The sequence below is a fragment of the Pongo abelii genome, chromosome X (genome assembly GCF_028885655.2).
Source record: "Pongo abelii isolate AG06213 chromosome X, NHGRI_mPonAbe1-v2.0_pri, whole genome shotgun sequence".
Lineage (NCBI taxonomy): Eukaryota > Metazoa > Chordata > Mammalia > Primates > Hominidae > Pongo > Pongo abelii.
The window spans coordinates 13,631,591-13,649,611 of NC_072008.2; the positions used below are offsets into that span (position 1 = coordinate 13,631,591).

Sequence of the window (18,021 nt, forward strand, 5' to 3'; positions counted from 1 at the left end):
ATAAATGACGAAGGAAGGGGGATGGAGAGGCAAATAATGTTATTTATATATAAATAATATGTGTGTGTATATATATATATACACACAGTATTGCATTTCAAAGAATGAATATATGTCTATGCATATGTATAAACATAAAACTATAAGTTTATATAGGGTGTATATATAAACATATTATATATATACATATATATATAAACATATTATATATACATATATATAAACATATTATATATACATATATAAACATATTATATATATACATATATATAAACATATTATATATATACATATATATAAACATATTATATATATACATATATATAAACATATTATATATATACATATATAAACATATTATATATATATATACATATATATAAACATATAAAATATTCCACAGAATACAGATAAGAGACAAACTGAGTCCACATGAGAGAATCAGGGAAAACTGAATACAGTGGATGACACTTATACTGTTCTTATGGAGCAAATGTGAGCCCACCTGATATAAAATGGGCATAGAAAGCAAACATTCCAATGCTTAATTCCTAGTAGGTATTGCATAAGAGTAAATGAATGGATGGATAGATACATACCTGCAAAAAGAATGCATAAGGAGAGCATCAGCCCAAGATACAGAAAGTCGACTGGCCAGAATCTTAGGTAATAAGCCCAGTGGCTGCCAAGAGGCAAAGAAAGCAGGCTGGAACCAGGCTGTGAGGAGCCCAGTACACTGAGCCAAGGAGTTTGGACTTGGTTCTGAGAACAACAGCGAGCAAACAGGCCATTGCAGGCTCTGTGTTCTTTAAAGTTAACATGATCATGACTAATTCATGCACAGAATTATTAAGGTAATGAGCTATAGTTTAGTTTAATTGGCAGCATTTTTCTTTTCTAATGTACATAGTAATAGAATGCTTATAATCTATGATATCTCAGATTTAATGAATATAAGTACAAAATTAAAACTCAAAATACCAAAGCAACAAACATCAACAAAGATCATCTCCTTGCTCTTCAGTATACTCTTTGCTTGGTTTCTGGATACCACATTTATTAGTTGTCTATTGCTATGCAACAGAATACTTCAAAATTTAGTGGCTTACAATGAGATACCATCTCACACCAGTTAGAATGGCTATCATTAAAAAGTCAGGAAACAACAGGTGCTGGAGAGGATGTGGAGAAATAGGAACACTTTTACACTGTTGGTGGGACTGTAAACTAGTTCAACCATTGTGGAAGTCAGTGTGGCGATTTCTCAGGGATCTAGAACTAGAAATACCATTTGACCCAGCCATCCCATTACTGGGTATATACCCAAAGGATTATAAATCATGCTAGTATAAAGACACATGCACACGTATGTTTATTGCGGCACTATTCACAATAGCAAAGACTTGGAACCAACCCAAATGTCCAACAATGATAGACTGGATTAAGAAAATGTGGCACATGTACACCGTGGAATACTATGCAGCCATAAAAAACGATGAGTTCATGTCCTTCGTAGGGACATGGATGAAGCTGGAAACCATCATTCTCAGCAAACTATCGCAAGGACAAAAAACCAAACACCGCATGTTCTCACTCATAGGTGGGAATTGAACAATGAGAACACTTGGACACAGGAAGGGGAACATCGCACACCAGGGCCTGTCGTGGGGTGGGGGCAGGGGGGAGGGATAGCATTAGGAGATATACCTAATGTAATGACGAGTTAATGGGTGCAGCACACCAACATGGCACATGTATACATATGTAACCTGCACGTTGTGCACATGTACCCTAAAACTTAAAGTATAATATAAATAAATAAATAAAAATTTAGTGGCTTAAAGCAACATTTATTATTTCACACATTTTCTATGAATCAGGAATTCAGGAGCAGCTTAGCTAGATGGGGCTTGGGTTTTTTTTTTAGACATTTTTTAGAGCAGTTTTAGATTCATAGCAAAAGGGCTTGGAGTCTTTTAATTCTTATTTTAGGTTCAGGGGTACCTGTGCATGTTTGTTATATAGATAAATTCATGTCATGGGGGGCTGTTTTACAGATTATTTTGTGACCCAGGTACTAACCCTAGTATCCAATAGGTATTTTTTCTGATCCTCTCCCTCCTCCTACCCTCCACTCTCAAATAGGCCCTGGTGTCTGTTGTTCCCCTCTTTGTGCCCATTGGTTCTCATTTAGCTCCCACTTATAAGTAAGAACATGTGGTATTTGGTTTTCTGTTCCTGCATTAGTTTGCTAAGGATAATGGCCTCCAGCTCCACCCATGTTCTCGCAAAGGACATGATCTCATTCTTTTTATGGCTGCATAATATTCCATGGTATATATGTTCCATAGTATCTCTGTCCAGTCTATCACTGATGGGCATTTAGGTTGAGTCCATGTCTTTGCTTTTGTGAATAGTGCTGCAATGAACATTGTGTGCATGTGTCTTTATGGTGCAATGATTTATATTCCTTTGGATATATACCCAGAAATGGGATTGCTGGGTCAAATAGTAGTTCTGTTTTTAGTTCTTTGAGGAATCGCCATACTGCTTGGGCTTGGAGTTTTTCACAAGGTTACAATCAAGTTGTTTATCAATGCTATAGTCATCTGACATCTTGACTCTGGCTGGAGGATCTGCTTCCAAGATGGCGTACTCACATGGCTGTTGGCAGGAGGCCTCAGCTTCTCTCTATGTGGACCTCTCCACAGGGCTGCTTGAATGTTCTCACAACTGTTAGCTGACTTCCCCCATTGTGACTAATCCAAGAGAGAGAACAAGGAGGAAGCTACAATGCCTTCTGTGTCCAAATTTCGGAAGTTACCCCCATCACTCCCACAGTATTCTTTGTTAGATGTCAGTCACTAAGTACAACCCCACATAAAAGGAGGGGAATTAAACTTCACCTTTTGAAAGGATGAGCATCAGATCATTTATGGACATATTTTAAAACTATCACAGCATACAACACATTCTAGTTTGCCTTTGCCCACACTTGTTACTCTTCCCTTCTTCAACAGGATTTAAAGTGCTGTATTTCCACAGAGATTAATCTCTGACCCTATTTTCTTTCTTATTTACACTCTCCAGGTTATCTTCCCAGTCCTAGCACTTTCAATGCCATCTATACATATATTCATGTCTTCAAAATGTGAATCTCAAGCCCCAGCCTCTTTCTGCTGCATTCTTGACCTATTCATTGAGATGTCTCACTGAGCCTAAGACAGCCAAAACTGAACTCTTGATCATCATTCAGAACTTGCTTCCCTCCACTTCACCCTTTCTCCCCACCCCAGAACAAACAGCATCCAAACTGGCTCAAGCCAAAAACTGGGGTATCATTGCTGACAGGTGGGGCTCTTCCTCCCCACTTGTATTACATCTGCTACTAAGTCCTGTTACAAACCATGTCTCAAGTCCATCTCCTTCTATCCCCACTCTCTGCCCCTGCCTACCATCATCCAGCTACACCACCATTATCTCTCACCTGAACCACCACAATAGCTTCCTTTTACTTTTTTCTTTTGCTCCCTCTAGTCCATGCTCCAAAGTGTTCCTCTTAACATTTAAATTAGACCATATCAGCCCTCTTCTTAAAACTTTTCAGTGACTTTCCACCAGATTAAGAATAAAATTCATTCTACTTAAAATGACATAAATGGCTCTGCTTGATCCAGACTTTGACTACTTCTCTAACTCCATCTTCCATCTTATATCATTCTCCCCCATGCTTACTATGAATGAATGAATGAGATGGAGAATAAATGTAGCTGTCTTGATAACACTTGCTTTATTGACTGCCTTCCCTTCCTAGTCTCACTTCCCCACTCCTTTATCAATGTTCCCTTCACCTCCTAAGTAAACCACTTCCATGCAAATTCTTGTCTCATGGTCTGCTTCCGGGGTAGCCAAAACCAAGACACTCCCCATCCCCAATCTCCACATAACTCCTGAGCTTGGAAGATAAATGAGGGAAATAGAGGAAGCAATGGAAAGTTCCAACTTTTGCCTGAAGTTTACTACTATCCCTACCAGTCATGGCATTAGAAATTTGAAGACACATCAACACACACTACTACAGGAGAGCTTTATAACCCAGGCAAGTTTTTCACTGGGCACATAAGCCCCTACACATCTGGGAAAGTGAGATGTCTTGGGGTATCCCTGGGCCTGCTGGACTTGTACTCTGTTTCTTGATGGTAGATGGGAACCCAGACTTAATTTTAACTGGCTAAGTACAATGAACTTGCCATACTGGGAGCTATGATAAAGACAAAACAAAAATCAAAACCACCACCAACAAAAATCTTCATGGCTGGACCTTGTTATCCCTATTTAGAAAATCTTTTATTTCATTTGTATGGCAATATTTAAATGTATTTAAACATCGGCAAAAGAAGTTTAATTTCTCAATTTGTCTTGGAGAATATCATGAAGTTTTCTGGAACCTGACCATAAACAAACGTACTAAGAATTCTGGCACAGTATATTTTTGCAGAAAATAAGGAATCCTATGAAGAAATACTACACTACTTACACAATCCCTGGAATGTTTTTAAATTAACTTCAGCTGTGGAGACGGCGATTTTCTGATTAATTTGATCAATGTAGACAGCAAGCTGTATAATGCATTGAAGAAACTGGGCAATTCAGCATTTAGCTAAGACTCCCACAGCTCAGCGCTTCCACTCCACAGAGACTTGTTCACCTACATTAGCATTTCCCTGTCCCAAGACTCGGTTCCCTGAGCCTCATGTGTGCAAAATATTGTTTAGGAAGAGACAGAGAGAGAGAGAGAGAGAGAGAGAGAGAGTGAGAGAGAAGCTGGCCAGTCCATCTAGACCTTCCAAGGTGGCAGAGGATGTTGATGGGATTAGTATAGTCCAAAATTAGATATTCTATTTCTTTTCTTTTCTTTTTTTTTTTGAGATGGAGTCTCGCTCTGTTGCCCAGGCTGGAGTGCAGTGGCGCAATCTCGGCTCACTGCAAGCTCTGCCTCCCGGGTTCACGCCATTCTCCTGTCTCAGCCTCCCAAGTAGCTGGGACTACAGGCCCTGCTACCATGCCCGGCTAATTTTTTGTATTTTTAGTAGAGACGGGGTTTCACCATGTTAGCCAGGATGGTCTCGATCTCCTAACCTCTTGATCTGCCCACCTCGGCCTCCCAAAGTGCTGGGATTACAGGCGTGAGCCACTGCACCCGGCCGAGTTGATTCTTAAACAATTACTTCTATTTTTTAACAAATGAGAGTGATGTAGATTTGATGGCAAATCTCCTATATCTTTCGACAGAACTATAATACTAAGATGCTTTTGTGACTGGGAAAGGAATTCCTTACAGCGGATAAGAAATCTTAATTTATTAACAAAGTTAATAAATTTTTGATGGCCCAAGTGTTAGTCATTAACATTTGGGGGAGTTTTATAAGTAACATTTTGTACGACATCAAAAACAATGATTTGGGAGACATTAATACACCTCAGATTTCTCAGTTTCACCTTTTCACCTGAAAGCAGGCATGTGAAAGCAATAAAGATTGAGAAAATGAGGATTTCTCTGGAGAGTTGTGGTAATGTCAAACAGTATATGAATTTTATCTTCTGGTAACTTTCTCCTGTTAGTTAACCCCAGGCAGTATTCTTTGCAATCCCAAGTAATTGACTTTGACTGGTACATATGAAGTAGGTTTGACCACCTGTACCAAGGACTCTCGGCTGGTTTCTGATTAGGCTTTTTAAAAATATCAGATTTCAACAAATTTCAATTTGGTTTTGTGTGATTTCACATCTAACTGTTTCAGAAATATTGTTGGAGCTTAGTGAGCTCACCCTACTTCTAAGGAGGCTGTTTTGTGTATTACAAAATTCTTGATATTTCCAACTGCTTGAAATCTACCTGTCACTGTCTGGAGCCTGCAGGAGGGACACAGGCATTTTTCTTTTGCCCCCTGCTGTTTCTCTGCCCCTTCTCTATCCCACCATTCCCCTGCTTCCCTTCTCACTCCTGCTTCTAACACACACCACGATCTACACTCAAATTTTCAGGCCACCAACTCCCCATGTTCTTAATGGTGCTGTCCTTGGCACAGGCTATTTTTTCTGCCTGGAACACCTTCCCCACCATACAGCCTCATCCCACTTCTCCTAAGTTCCATGGCTAAGTTCCATTCATATTGAGCCCCATTTCCTCCAGAACACCCCTCACCCACCCATCCCAATGTACTAACGTCCATATCTCCCCCTAGCTCCTGAGAACTTGCCCCTTTGGTAGGGTCATATGTTGGAATATAATGGGGCTTCTTTCATATACCTCCTATAGTCTCAGTGCCTAGTATAGTGCCTGATGTGTGTAGTTACTTAATACATTTTGGGTAGACAAATGGATAAATGAGTAGGTGAATAGTTTGGTGAAATGTGTTCCCGTCTGGCTTCTAATACCAATGAAATACTCAGTTTTTCTTGGCCTTAGTTTCTTCATGCACAAAATGATAGGTTGGAACCAGATGATATCTAAGGTCGCTTTCTTTAAGGTGAAATTCTATGATAATCTCCCCTTAGAATGAACAGTTATTCCTACAAACATAAAAAAGGAAAGTCACATGGAACCTGTGACAGCTATGAGGATGTGCCTCACAGACATCCAACTGCAGGGAGCATAATTGACCCAGGGTCCCAACTACTCCGCTCTTGGAAATCCAGCACCACTTTTAAGTGAGGCTGCAACTCCCACAGGTTGCTCCCACCAATGACTGAGCATGGCAGGGATACTAAGGCAGGTCCTTCTGTGGGAAACGTGGCTCTCCTCTGAAGGTCAATACATCTGATAATATTAATCCTACTACTACTACTAATAAAAGCAATCAATTAGGGAGCATTTACTGTGTTAGTCACCATTCAAAGCCCTTTACATATATTTAATGATTTCATTATCACAAATACCCTTAAGGTAAATACTGTTGTTTTCCCTGTTTTAGAAAAGAGATAGTTAAGGCATAGAAAGACAAAGTAACTTGCTGAAGGTCAGAGTTAATATATAGTAGAGCCAGAATTCAAACCCAGGAAGGAGACCATAGTCCTGACCACCATGTTATGCAGCCTCTCAACATTCAGAGTTGATCCCACTCTCTTACTAGAAGAACTCTCCTCATTTGGCTTTCCCAACAATGTACTAACCTGGTGTTCCTCTGAGCATTGCCTGGGCCTCTTTCTGGACCTTCCTGCTCTTTGGTCCATCTCTTACATGCTGGCGTCCTTGGGACTGTGCCCTAAGCCTCCTTCTTTTCTTACACTACATCCACTTCTGTAGAATCAGTTACCATCTACCTGCAGATGATTCCCAAATATAGTTCTGCTTCCTGGACTCCTCACCCAAATATCCAACTTCCTACTCAACACCTCTTCTAGGTTGTCCGTCTAATGAGTACTCAAAATCAGCATGTGCCAAAGAGAATTCATCATCTATCCTATTCCCTAACATGTTCCTCCATCCATATTCCTCATTCCAGAAATACAGTGCTAACATCTACCCGATGGTGCATCCCTCTGACACGCTATATCCAATCGACTAGGATATAAGCTCCACGAGGACAGAAATTTTATTTCCCTTTTGGTTGCTGATGAACTTCTGGAAACTAGGCCTGTGTCTGATACATTGTAGGCACTCCATAAATACTTGTTGAATGAATGAATGAATGACTCTAATCCATTACCAAATCTTTTGGTCCCACTTTGATGCCATTCATTTCTCCTTACCTCCACTGCTTCTGCTCCAGTCCAGGCAACCAGAATCTATCTTCTGAGCCAACTGGTATCTTTTCTTCCGTTCTGTCTCCCTCCAGTCTATCTTCCAGACTGCTTTCGTGGTACTGTTTTTCAAGAGAAAAACCTTATCAAATAACATTCCTACTTAAAACCCTTCAGTGCTGTTCTATTACCATTAAGATGTAAAACCCAAAGCCCTAACTTGATTCACAAGACCCTCTGTTACGTAGCTTCTGCCCACCTCTTGGGGCTCATCTCTCACAAGCTGACTCCTCCCTCCCTTTGTTCTAATCCTCTGGTCATCTACTCATTCCTCAAGCACAAGCATGGGTGTCTTTTACCTCTTAGTCTGCACTCATTCTATTCCCTTTGCCTCTAATATTCTTTCACTTTATGTGGTTGAACCCTGTTTGTCTTAAGTCTAATTTAAAGTTTGCACCTTCAAAGGGAACATCTGGGACCCTTTAGACTGGATTATGTTTCTTTGATTTAAGCTTCTGTAATAGATTGAATATATTGAATGCCTCTGTTACCCTGAACCCCTTGTCTAAAAGCTCATGAGTAGGGGACCCTCTATGCCAGGCTTATAAGTGTATCCTCAGCACGTAGCACTATAGTCCATACATATTAATGCCCTATTGAGGATTATACTGATTTTTTTTTTTTGGCATCAGGAAATACGTAAGGTCCTTCCTATTGTGATTGGGGCGCATATTGCTTGCAAACCTGCAGTCAAGAAGTTGACAGATCATCTCTAAGATTTTGTTGCTAGATTGAATTCTAATGAAATGAATCCCACATTTCTTATACAAATATGAAATTAAAATTCCAAAGGCAGAACTTCCCCCATACAGCTTTTCTTTCATCATGTTTTCTTTTGAAATCCAACTCAAATATCACCTACCCTGTGACATTTTCCTCCTCTTTCCCAGGCAAGGTTAGTTCCTCTCTTCATTCTGCTCCCCCAGGCATCAGCTTCATGTTGTTAAAGGAAGAGGTAAAAGCAGATTGTAGTACTTTGTCAAGGTTTGTCACAGATGTGTATGGTTAAGAAATGGACTTACTGTGTATCTATGTGGAAGGGTTTTTTCACCAAAGTATGGGGATAGTTGTTTTTACCAACAAATTTCAATCTTGTTTTCAAATCTTAAAAATATCAAAACAAATAACCCAATTAAAAATGGGCAAAGGACCTGAATAGACATTTATCCAAAGAAGATATATAAGTGGTCTATAAGCACATAAAAGACACTTAATATCATTAGCCATCAGAGAAATGCACATCAAAACAAGATGCTAATTCTCAAGCATTAGGATGTCTAGAGTTTTTAAAAATGAACAATAACAAGTGCTGGCGAGGATGTGGAGAAATTGGAACTCTCATATATTGCTGATTGGAAAGTAAAATGATATAGCCATGTTGGAAAACAGTTGGGCAGTTCTTCAGAATGTTAAATATACAACTATCATGTGTCTTATTCAGTTCAGGCTGCTATAACAAATTACCATAGGTTGGGCAGCTTATAAACAATAGAAATGTATTTCTCACCATTCTGAAGGCTGAAATTCCAAGACTAGGGTGTCAGCATGGTCAGGTTCTGGTGAGGGCACTCTTTTGGGTTGCAGGCTGCCAACTTCTCAAGTTCTCTAGCCTTTTCTTATTAGGGCACTAATCCCATTCATAAAGGCTCCACCCCCATGACCTAATTACCTCCCAAAGACCCCACCACCAAATACCATCACATTGGGATTAGGGTTTCAACATATGAATTTTGGAGGACACAAACATTCTGTCCATTGCACCATATGACCCAACAATTCCACTCCTGGGTATATACCCAAGAGAAATTAAAACATATGTCCACACAAAAATGTGTACCAATGTTCATAGCAACATTATTCATGATGACCAAAAGGTGGAAACAAATGTCTATCAACTGATGAGTGATAAATAAAATGTGGTATATCCACACTGTGGAATATTATTCAGCAATAAAAAGAAATACAGTACTGTTAGAAGCTACAACATGGATCAAACTTGAAAACATACTAAGTTAAAGAAGCCAGATACAGAAGGCTACATATTGTGTGATTCCATTTATATGAAATATCCAGAATAGGCAAATCCAGAGACAAAAAAGCAGATTTGTGGTTGCCAGGGGATGAAGGGAGGAGTTAGTTAAGATTAACTGCTCATAGGTATAGGGTTTATTTTGGGGGTGATGGAAATATTCTGGAACTAAATAGAAGTGATGAGTGCATAACATAGTGAAAATGCTAAAAACCACTGAAGTGTATACTTTAAGATGGTGAATTTTATGTTATGTAAATTATATCTCAATTTTAAAAATACTAAAGTAAAAAAATTATTAAGGACATCATTGTATTTGGACTGGCACTTATTTACTCAGCATACTTTATGGTTACTTGCCCATAGTTTCTTCTTTTTTACTGATACAAAATATTTTACATATTTTTAGGGTACATGTGAGTGTTACATGCATAGACTATATCATGATCCAGTTGTGGTACTTGGGGTATCCATCAAATACTCAAATACCTTGCGTATTTACCATTTCTATGTGTTGGTAACATTTTACATCCTCTCTTCTAGCTACTTGGAAATTTACAATACATTGTTGCTAACTGTAGTCACCCTACTGTGCTACAGAATATTGGAGTTTATCATAGGTTCTTTGGAAACTGTTAGTTAGGCGTAGACTGGGTCAAGATTGTGGTATCCCTTGCAGAATTGTTAGGAATATACAAATTAGACAGATGGCTGCATTATTTCTCAGTCAAAACTCTTTAGCAGAGCATTTTAATAATATTTAGCATGCTATCCTATACTTGAATGCATATGTTTCCAATAGACTGTGAACTTAAGAGAGCAAAGACCAGGCCCTTTTCATCACTGTACTCTATGTGCCTGAGACAGTACTTGGAACATAGCAAATGCACAATAAATGTTTTGCTTTAAAGTACTACTACTTAATGAAAGAAAAGTTTACCTTCCAGGGGACATTTGGCAATGTCTGGAGACATTTTCGATTGTCAGAACTAGAGGGGTGTGTGCTACTGGCAATTGTAGATAAAGACCATTGTTAAATATCCTACAATGCACAGGACACCTCCCAACAACAAACAATGATCTGGCCCAAAATATCAGTTGTGTAGAAGTTGAGAAACACTATTCTAAATGTTTGAGTGACTTATGAATCCCTAAAATTAATTCCATTAAAAAATGAAAAAAAGTCCCCTTCAAGAAAAAGTAAATGTTAAAATCATGCTCGCATTTGGTGCTCTCAGTAAATGAAATGTCTCAGACCATATCTTTATAGCTCTTAACTGAGTAATCACATTTGTGGGAGAGGCAGATCATGAGAGAAATCTACAAGGTTGTTTAACTTCCCGACCTTGACTTAGATATTATTAACTTGCATAAAGTTCAGTTCTGTAGCAGAAAGCACATGGTAAAATGTGCATTCCTTTGTCTGTTAAAGAGCCCAGGAAACATTTTTACAGTGTATTTAATATGTGTAAGGAAATAATCACAGCCCTCCACTAAACATACAATGCAAGTATTTTCCTTCAAAGTCTGGTAGCAACCCTGTCCAATACCAGGACAGTAAGTAGGTAAACATGCAGTGAGCTTCATCCATGGCGGCACTACTTGGGGGCACTTGGTGGGGGACAGGGGGCTCACCTTTTTCAGGCATTTAGATCAGGCAAGCTACAGCCTGCAGGCCAAAGCTAGGTGATCCCCTCTTTATAAACAGCCCATGAGCGAAGAACAGTTTTTACATTTTTAAATGTTAGAAGATGGAGCAAAAGGAGAATACTATATCATGACACAGGAAAATTGGTGCTATTCAAATTTCAGTGTCAATAAATAAAGTTTTATTGGAACACAATCATGCCCATCTGTTTACTATTGCCTATGGCTGCTTTTGTACTTGGACAGATATCTTATGGCCCTACAAAGCCTAAAATACTTACCATCTGGCTTTTTACAGAAAATGTTTGCGGATCTTTGCTCTAAAATTAAGCAGTTTAGCAAATTGGGTTTCCAGGAGGTCATGTGGAATGGGAACGAACCCTGGGCTAGAATTTCCAACACCCAGCTCTGCTGGGGATGTGACTCCACTCCATTGGACTGGAGTTTCCTCCTCTGTAACATGACAGGGCTTTGCTGAACGAGCCCTTCCAGCTCTTAATCATCTATAGTGTATGTTGATTCCAGTCTATTCAATGGTTCCCAGGTGCCAGTGGGGTAAAAGTGCAGAGCTCTGGTCTGGGACAAAGCCACAGGATTAGAAAGTCACTGAAATAGACAAAAAACTGGATAGTTGCTGTGCGTATACAGAGCAGATCTGAAAAGTGGCACTCTACAAGGTTCAAAAACATACATTTTGGACATCTTCATGTGCCCTAGTTTTATAGATTATGTAACCCAATTCTTTTAACCGTGGGGAAGAAGGAAATGGTTGAAACTAATTATTGAGGAAGGCTGGCAACCCCAAAATTCAGGTTTTCAAAATCTAATTTAGCAGTTACTGCGGGTTCGTTGAAATTAACCAGGTAATTGACATCTCTGGTTCTTTTAGTAGTAGGGAAGAGTTTCTGTTGTCTTTTCTGTTTTCTCAATACTAACATGTAGTTCTTTATCTGCAGTGCAAGGCATCACGGGTTGTTAGCATCGGCACGTCAGCCTGGGGTCTGTCACTATGGAACTAAACTGGCCTGCTGCTACGGCTGGAGAAGAAACAGCAAGGGAGTCTGTGAAGGTAATTTTGTAAAAACTCAGACCCTGCACTTGGATCAAGGCCCTTAGGTTTTTGTCTGTCATACCATGAACTGCCACAAAATTGCCAGTGGATCTCTTAGGCAAGGACATGCATAACTACCAATAACCAAGGTCTGGGTTCCTATGAGATCTCTTCCCAGACAAAATGTGGCTGACGCCATCATACTTGACATGATTTATTTTAGAAGACTGTCTTGTCAATTATTTTTGTGATTATCTTAGTGAGTATAACTGGGTTGTTTGTTTTTGGTTTTCTTTTTAATCTAAAGGAACTAAGATGGGCAAAAGCAGGCCAGTAAATTTCTCCTCTAATTATAGTTTAAGTGATTTCCAAAGCAATAAACTTTTTAATTATTAATCACCCAACCAGTAGGCTTCAGCCACAAAATAAGTACACCTTTTAGCCTATAGATTTGTAACTCACATTTTTAAAATCCATACTGCCAATTTCTAAATGTTTTCAAGGTACATATGCATATATGCAAAGATTTTAAGTATTTTGCTGATTTTTTTGTACATTGCAAACCAAGGAACCATAATTTGCCTTGGACATTGTTTCTCAGACTATGTGTTAGGAACTCCAAGAGAGGCCTGTGATCATTTCAAGGAGGTTGGGGAGGGCAGAGATGAACATAAAGTTTTTGCCTTGTTTTTCTTTTTATGACTTTCCATAACGACCAACACTGGCAGTGTAGCAGAACCAAATCCACATTCCTCCTGACTGTCTCACCAGGGGTGTATTCCTTCAGGGCAGAAGTCTACTCTCACTGTCCCTGTGTCCTTCAGTAGGTAGCATGTGCCTCATCCTAAGTTATTTATCTATTAAATGGGATAACAATACAATTGCAGGTCCCATAAAAGCACTAACATGTTAGCTATTTTTAGGAATAACAATGCCACCTTCTTTTTGCTGCTCTGTTCCTGCCCCAACCTCCTTCTCTCTGGCTGGTTAAAAAATATCTGGATTGACCATAAGTGGGGTCAGAACTTGATAATATCCAAAATCTATAAAACAATAGAAAACATTGATATTTTCCCACATGTTCCATATTATGCAAAACCTTCTGCCATCATAGTTTGCTTGTGACAAGATGACAAAAGCATAAAAATACTGGACAAAAACAAAGATCATCATTGCACACTTAGATAAAGGAAGTTAGAATATCCTCCTGGGACTTGTGTCAATTAAAAGGGTGGGTCCTCATCCTGATTGGACTGATAGTGTCATGATCAACGGCATTGAGAACCAGACTGACGTGGGTGACCTTGGGCAAGCTAGCTAAGGTAAGCTAGCTAAGGCTCAATTTCCTCCTCTGCAACATGGAGAGAGCAATACCTACCTCTGAGAGTAAGGAATGTATGCATTAAAGGGTGAGTTCATTACCTGGCATGCATAGAAAATACCTCATAAATTACCATTCCTTCAGGAAGGACCAATAATTCTCATCACAGACTTCTCGTCATTAAAGCACCAGGTGATGGGGGGATTAACTGTGGCTTTATTCTTTTGCTAGACACAACATAACACATTTTTATTTGAAGTCAGTCAGGTGGAAAGGGGCAAAAACCACGTGAAACACATGATTTAGAGTCTCTCTTACAGTTGCACGAACAACAGCGTCTACTGCCGTAAAACTTGTAAGACCCAGCATGTCGCTGGTGAATAAATGAAGGCAAGGTGTTAAAAGGGCAAGTGCAGGGGGTTCAAGCAAAATGCTCACTATGCAAGTTTTGCAAGCTGAAGAGACGGTCAGCACACCTACTGCTCCAGTCAAATGTTCAGGTCTTAAAATTGCAATGATTTTTAGATCTAAAATGTGTATCATGTTTTATCCAATTTGCATGGTCCTTCTTGATGGTAAAGTCATATGTTTCTTGAAGCACCAAATAACAGGGTAGTTATTCCCTGATTGCTGGGTTTCTGATTTCTAAGCCAGAGTTGTGGGATGCATGATAAATAAGAATACACATCAACCTGCCCCAACAAGGAGAGCCAGACCCCAGGCTGTGAGGTCACAGTCTACCCAGGCCTTCCCCTCTGTCCATCTATTTGCCCTTCACTCCTCTTGAAGCCTTGCCTCTATGTATCCTGGAGCTTTCTAGCTCTCAGCCTCTACCCTGTCTAAATCTCCTCCCAAGGCAGGGTCTCATCAGTTCGATATCATTAACCTTAAAATGTATGCCACTTCAGTGAGATGAAATACAGAGTTGTCCATAAACAAGTACCTGATGAAAAGCTTCAGACAGAGAAGCTGGGGGGAGAACTAAATAAGATTTTTACTTTGTCTAAAGCATGCTTCAATCTCAGGCCATTTTAAACACAAACTGAATTTCCCTTGCTGTCGATTGGCTGTTGAAGTCACAGATCCAAAGTTACTGTAAATTGAAAACATCTTACTGAAGCTTTACAAGGGTATTATTCACCATTTCTCCTATGTTCTATTTGGCATTTATGCTGGGCTTTCCTGTCTGGACCACATTGGAAATCAGTTTCCAGGGAACAACTAGAGGTCTTCAGGGCTTTAAAAAAAAAAAAAAAAAAAAAAAAAAAAGATTTATTTTTCTAACATCTGAATTTAAAGTTGCAACTCCAAGTACATATCCATAACAAAGTAGACACTGGAAATTAAATTCTCTCTCTTTTGTCTCTAAAAGTGGAAAAACTTTGCTGGGGAAGCATTTTTCCCTAATGATTTGTTCAGGGCCATAAAATGTTCCCCCGTTAAAAGTTCTACAGTAATTACTTTATTCATTATTCAAAAATATTCAAATATTTAACATGTTTACAACACTATATTAAATGCTACAGGGGAAATAATGATGAATGTTTAAGTCCCTGTCCCGAAGGCACTTGGAAACAAGTAGCGGATGAAAGACAAGCACTGTAGCCAAATATATGCCTCATTATTTAATAAGACAAAAACTGATCAGTTGCACAGGAGAAGCCTGCCAAAGTTCTGTGGAGTTCTCGAAGTTGAGTGGGCATTCATAGGTGGCTGGAGACATCTGTAAAGGCTTTTAGAAGAAGGGGCCATGTAAGGTGGTCCTTGAAGAATGGGGAGGATATGAACTACTGGAAACCCAGGGAAGAGTATCCTAGGGAGGGGTAGGAAAAGGCAGAAAGTAAAGGGTAGGTCTAGAGAATAGCAAGCAATGTCTTTTGCCCACAGTGTTGCCTTCGTCGGGGGGGAGGTGGGGGGAAGGGGTTAGAAAAGAAGGTGGAGGCCAGATCAGGCTAGGTTTGAATTTTTTTTTTTTTTTTTTTGACAGAGTCTTGCTTTGTCACCCAGGCTGGAGTGCAGCAGCGCAATCTCAGCTCACTGCAACCTCTGCCTCCTGGGTTCAAGTGATTCTCCTGCCTCAGTCTCCCAAGTAGCTAGGATTACAGGTGCCCGCCACCACGCCTGGCTAATTTTTGTATTTTTAGTAGAGATGCGGTTTTACCATGTTGGCCAGGCTGGTCTCAAACTCCTGACCTCAGGTGATCCACCCTCCTCGGCCTCCCAAAGTGCTGGGATTACAGGCTGGAGCCACCATGCCTGGCCAGATCATGCTAGTTTTAACTTGGTTATGATACCTGTACTGTATTCAGGATGGAACAAAGATTATATTATGACCTCTGTGCAAGGCGTGGCATGATCAGAGCTATGCTTTTGGACTATTAGTTTAATGTCGTGTCTGACATCAAGTTTGCTAGGAACAGAGCCTGAAAGGGGGATTCTTGTACAAATATTCCATTGAAAGTTATCTTAGGAGCAATTTGCAAGGGAGTGAGGGAGCATGGTAAGAGGTTAGGCAGAGATATGGTTTCAGAAGAAGTCTAGCTTCAGCCTGATCCCACAGGGACCTCTAGGGCGTTAATTGCACCAGAGTTTGTCCTGCCAAAAAACGAGGAACTAGGCTGTTAGACTCCTGCATCAGTGAGGCACTGGTCACAAGCTGTGGTGGGGAAAGCAGGGAGAGAGAGGGATTCAGCATCATCTTCCAAGTATCTGTGGGCAAGGCAGTTCCCATTAGCTAGATAGATAGTTGTTCAATGAATGAGTTGGTGGTAGAAACAGGGATAGGATGTTGCAACTGAGTGGTCTGGAGACAAGAAAAAATAGACAACGGAATTTTTTGAGTCCATGTAACTGGTAGAGGAATGATGATAATAACAAAAAATAGGATCTGGGGTTGTAGGGAAAGATGCTGGTATATTTAAGAATAGGCTTTCTTAGAGGTGGACCTACTGTGAGCCAGGGGAATTGATGGATGGAGAAGTAGGCACCAATCCTGGGCAATTGCTGAGTCATTCTTTCCTATTATGGCTATTTCTTGAGCCCCTACTGTATCCAGAAACTGCTGAGAGTCCTTGATACCCTAAAAGTCTTCTTTCTCTCTCATATATTATATCCTCTCCCTTTCTACTCTTGGGGCTTTCCCATTTTCCTTTTTTCCTATCTACTGCTTTTTCTCCTTATAACCTCCCTGTGAGCTGGAATGAAACTGTCCATCATCTTTGACTATTTGTTTTCTTGCCCCCAACTGAATCGGTTATAACATCCTACCCCTGTTGTTTTTCCTACCACTTTATTCATTGAACAAATATTTATTGTCTACTTTGTGTCAGGAGTTGGGATACAGAAGTGAATAAAATAGAAAAACAAATCCTACTTTTGTCATGCTTTCTCATGCCTCCATCATCATCCTCATCATCATCATGATGCTTTTAGTTCCCATCCTTAGGGCTAGAAGTAGCACCTTCCTGCCTCCAATCTGTTGGTTGTTCAGTCTGACTGATAATGTGCAGCATTAAAAAGATTTTGATCATTTAAAAGAGAAATGGAGAAAATATGGAGGAGATGAAACGAGGCAAGAGACAGAAGGAAGGGGAATGACTTTGGCATTTGCCCAGGGTTACTCTGGAGTCTCTTCCAGTTCCAACATTATACTTATTTTATTAAATCTTTTGTGTTTGCATGCAAAACTGGCTGACTGTGGTCTGGAAGGCTTTATATTTCATTGAATACCACTGGAAGTGTGGCATTGCCGAGCAAAGTCACACTAAACTTGCATGCGTTGGGTGGGGGTGTGGTGGGTGGGGGTGGAGGTGGGGTAATCTCATTCACAAGAAAAATACTTTCCAGTGTCTGAAACATGAAAACAGATTCAAAGGGAGGCAGATTGTCCTCTGTATGTCCCCATGAGTTCTCTGCCACACAGAACACAGCGAAGTTTTGCGTGCATTTCACTACACTAACTACTGTTCTTTTATCATCAAGACATCTTTTCCTTCCACAGCTACATGCGAACCTGGATGTAAGTTTGGTGAGTGCGTGGGACCAAACAAATGCAGATGCTTTCCAGGATACACTGGGAAAACCTGCAGTCAAGGTCAGTAAGGTAGCCCGGGGTCATAGTTCAAATTCAATCATTGCAGCAGGGCTGGCAACACAATATGGTACGCAGGA

The 18,021-nt window shown here is 40.0% G+C and overlaps 1 protein-coding gene and 1 long non-coding RNA gene across 3 annotated transcripts in view; one reads left to right on the forward strand and one right to left on the reverse strand.

Annotated features, from left to right (window-relative positions):
- The window catches only part of EGFL6 (EGF like domain multiple 6), a 63,438-nt gene that overhangs the window by 7,603 nt on the left and 37,814 nt on the right, over window positions 1-18,021 (forward strand). For both annotated transcript variants that reach the window (XM_024241039.2, XM_024241040.2), the window contains exons 2-3: window positions 12,436-12,548; window positions 17,852-17,944. In XM_024241039.2, the coding sequence (XP_024096807.1) occupies window positions 12,436-12,548; window positions 17,852-17,944 (206 nt within the window). The remainder of the gene's footprint in view (window positions 1-12,435; window positions 12,549-17,851; window positions 17,945-18,021) is intronic.
- LOC129052892 (uncharacterized) overlaps window positions 1,860-18,021 on the reverse strand; it is a 73,270-nt gene continuing 57,108 nt past the window's right edge. The window contains exons 3-5 of the long non-coding RNA XR_008518021.2: window positions 8,666-8,736; window positions 7,753-7,865; window positions 1,860-2,759 (exon numbers count right to left, since the gene is read on the reverse strand). This is a non-coding gene — a long non-coding RNA (uncharacterized LOC129052892). The remainder of the gene's footprint in view (window positions 2,760-7,752; window positions 7,866-8,665; window positions 8,737-18,021) is intronic.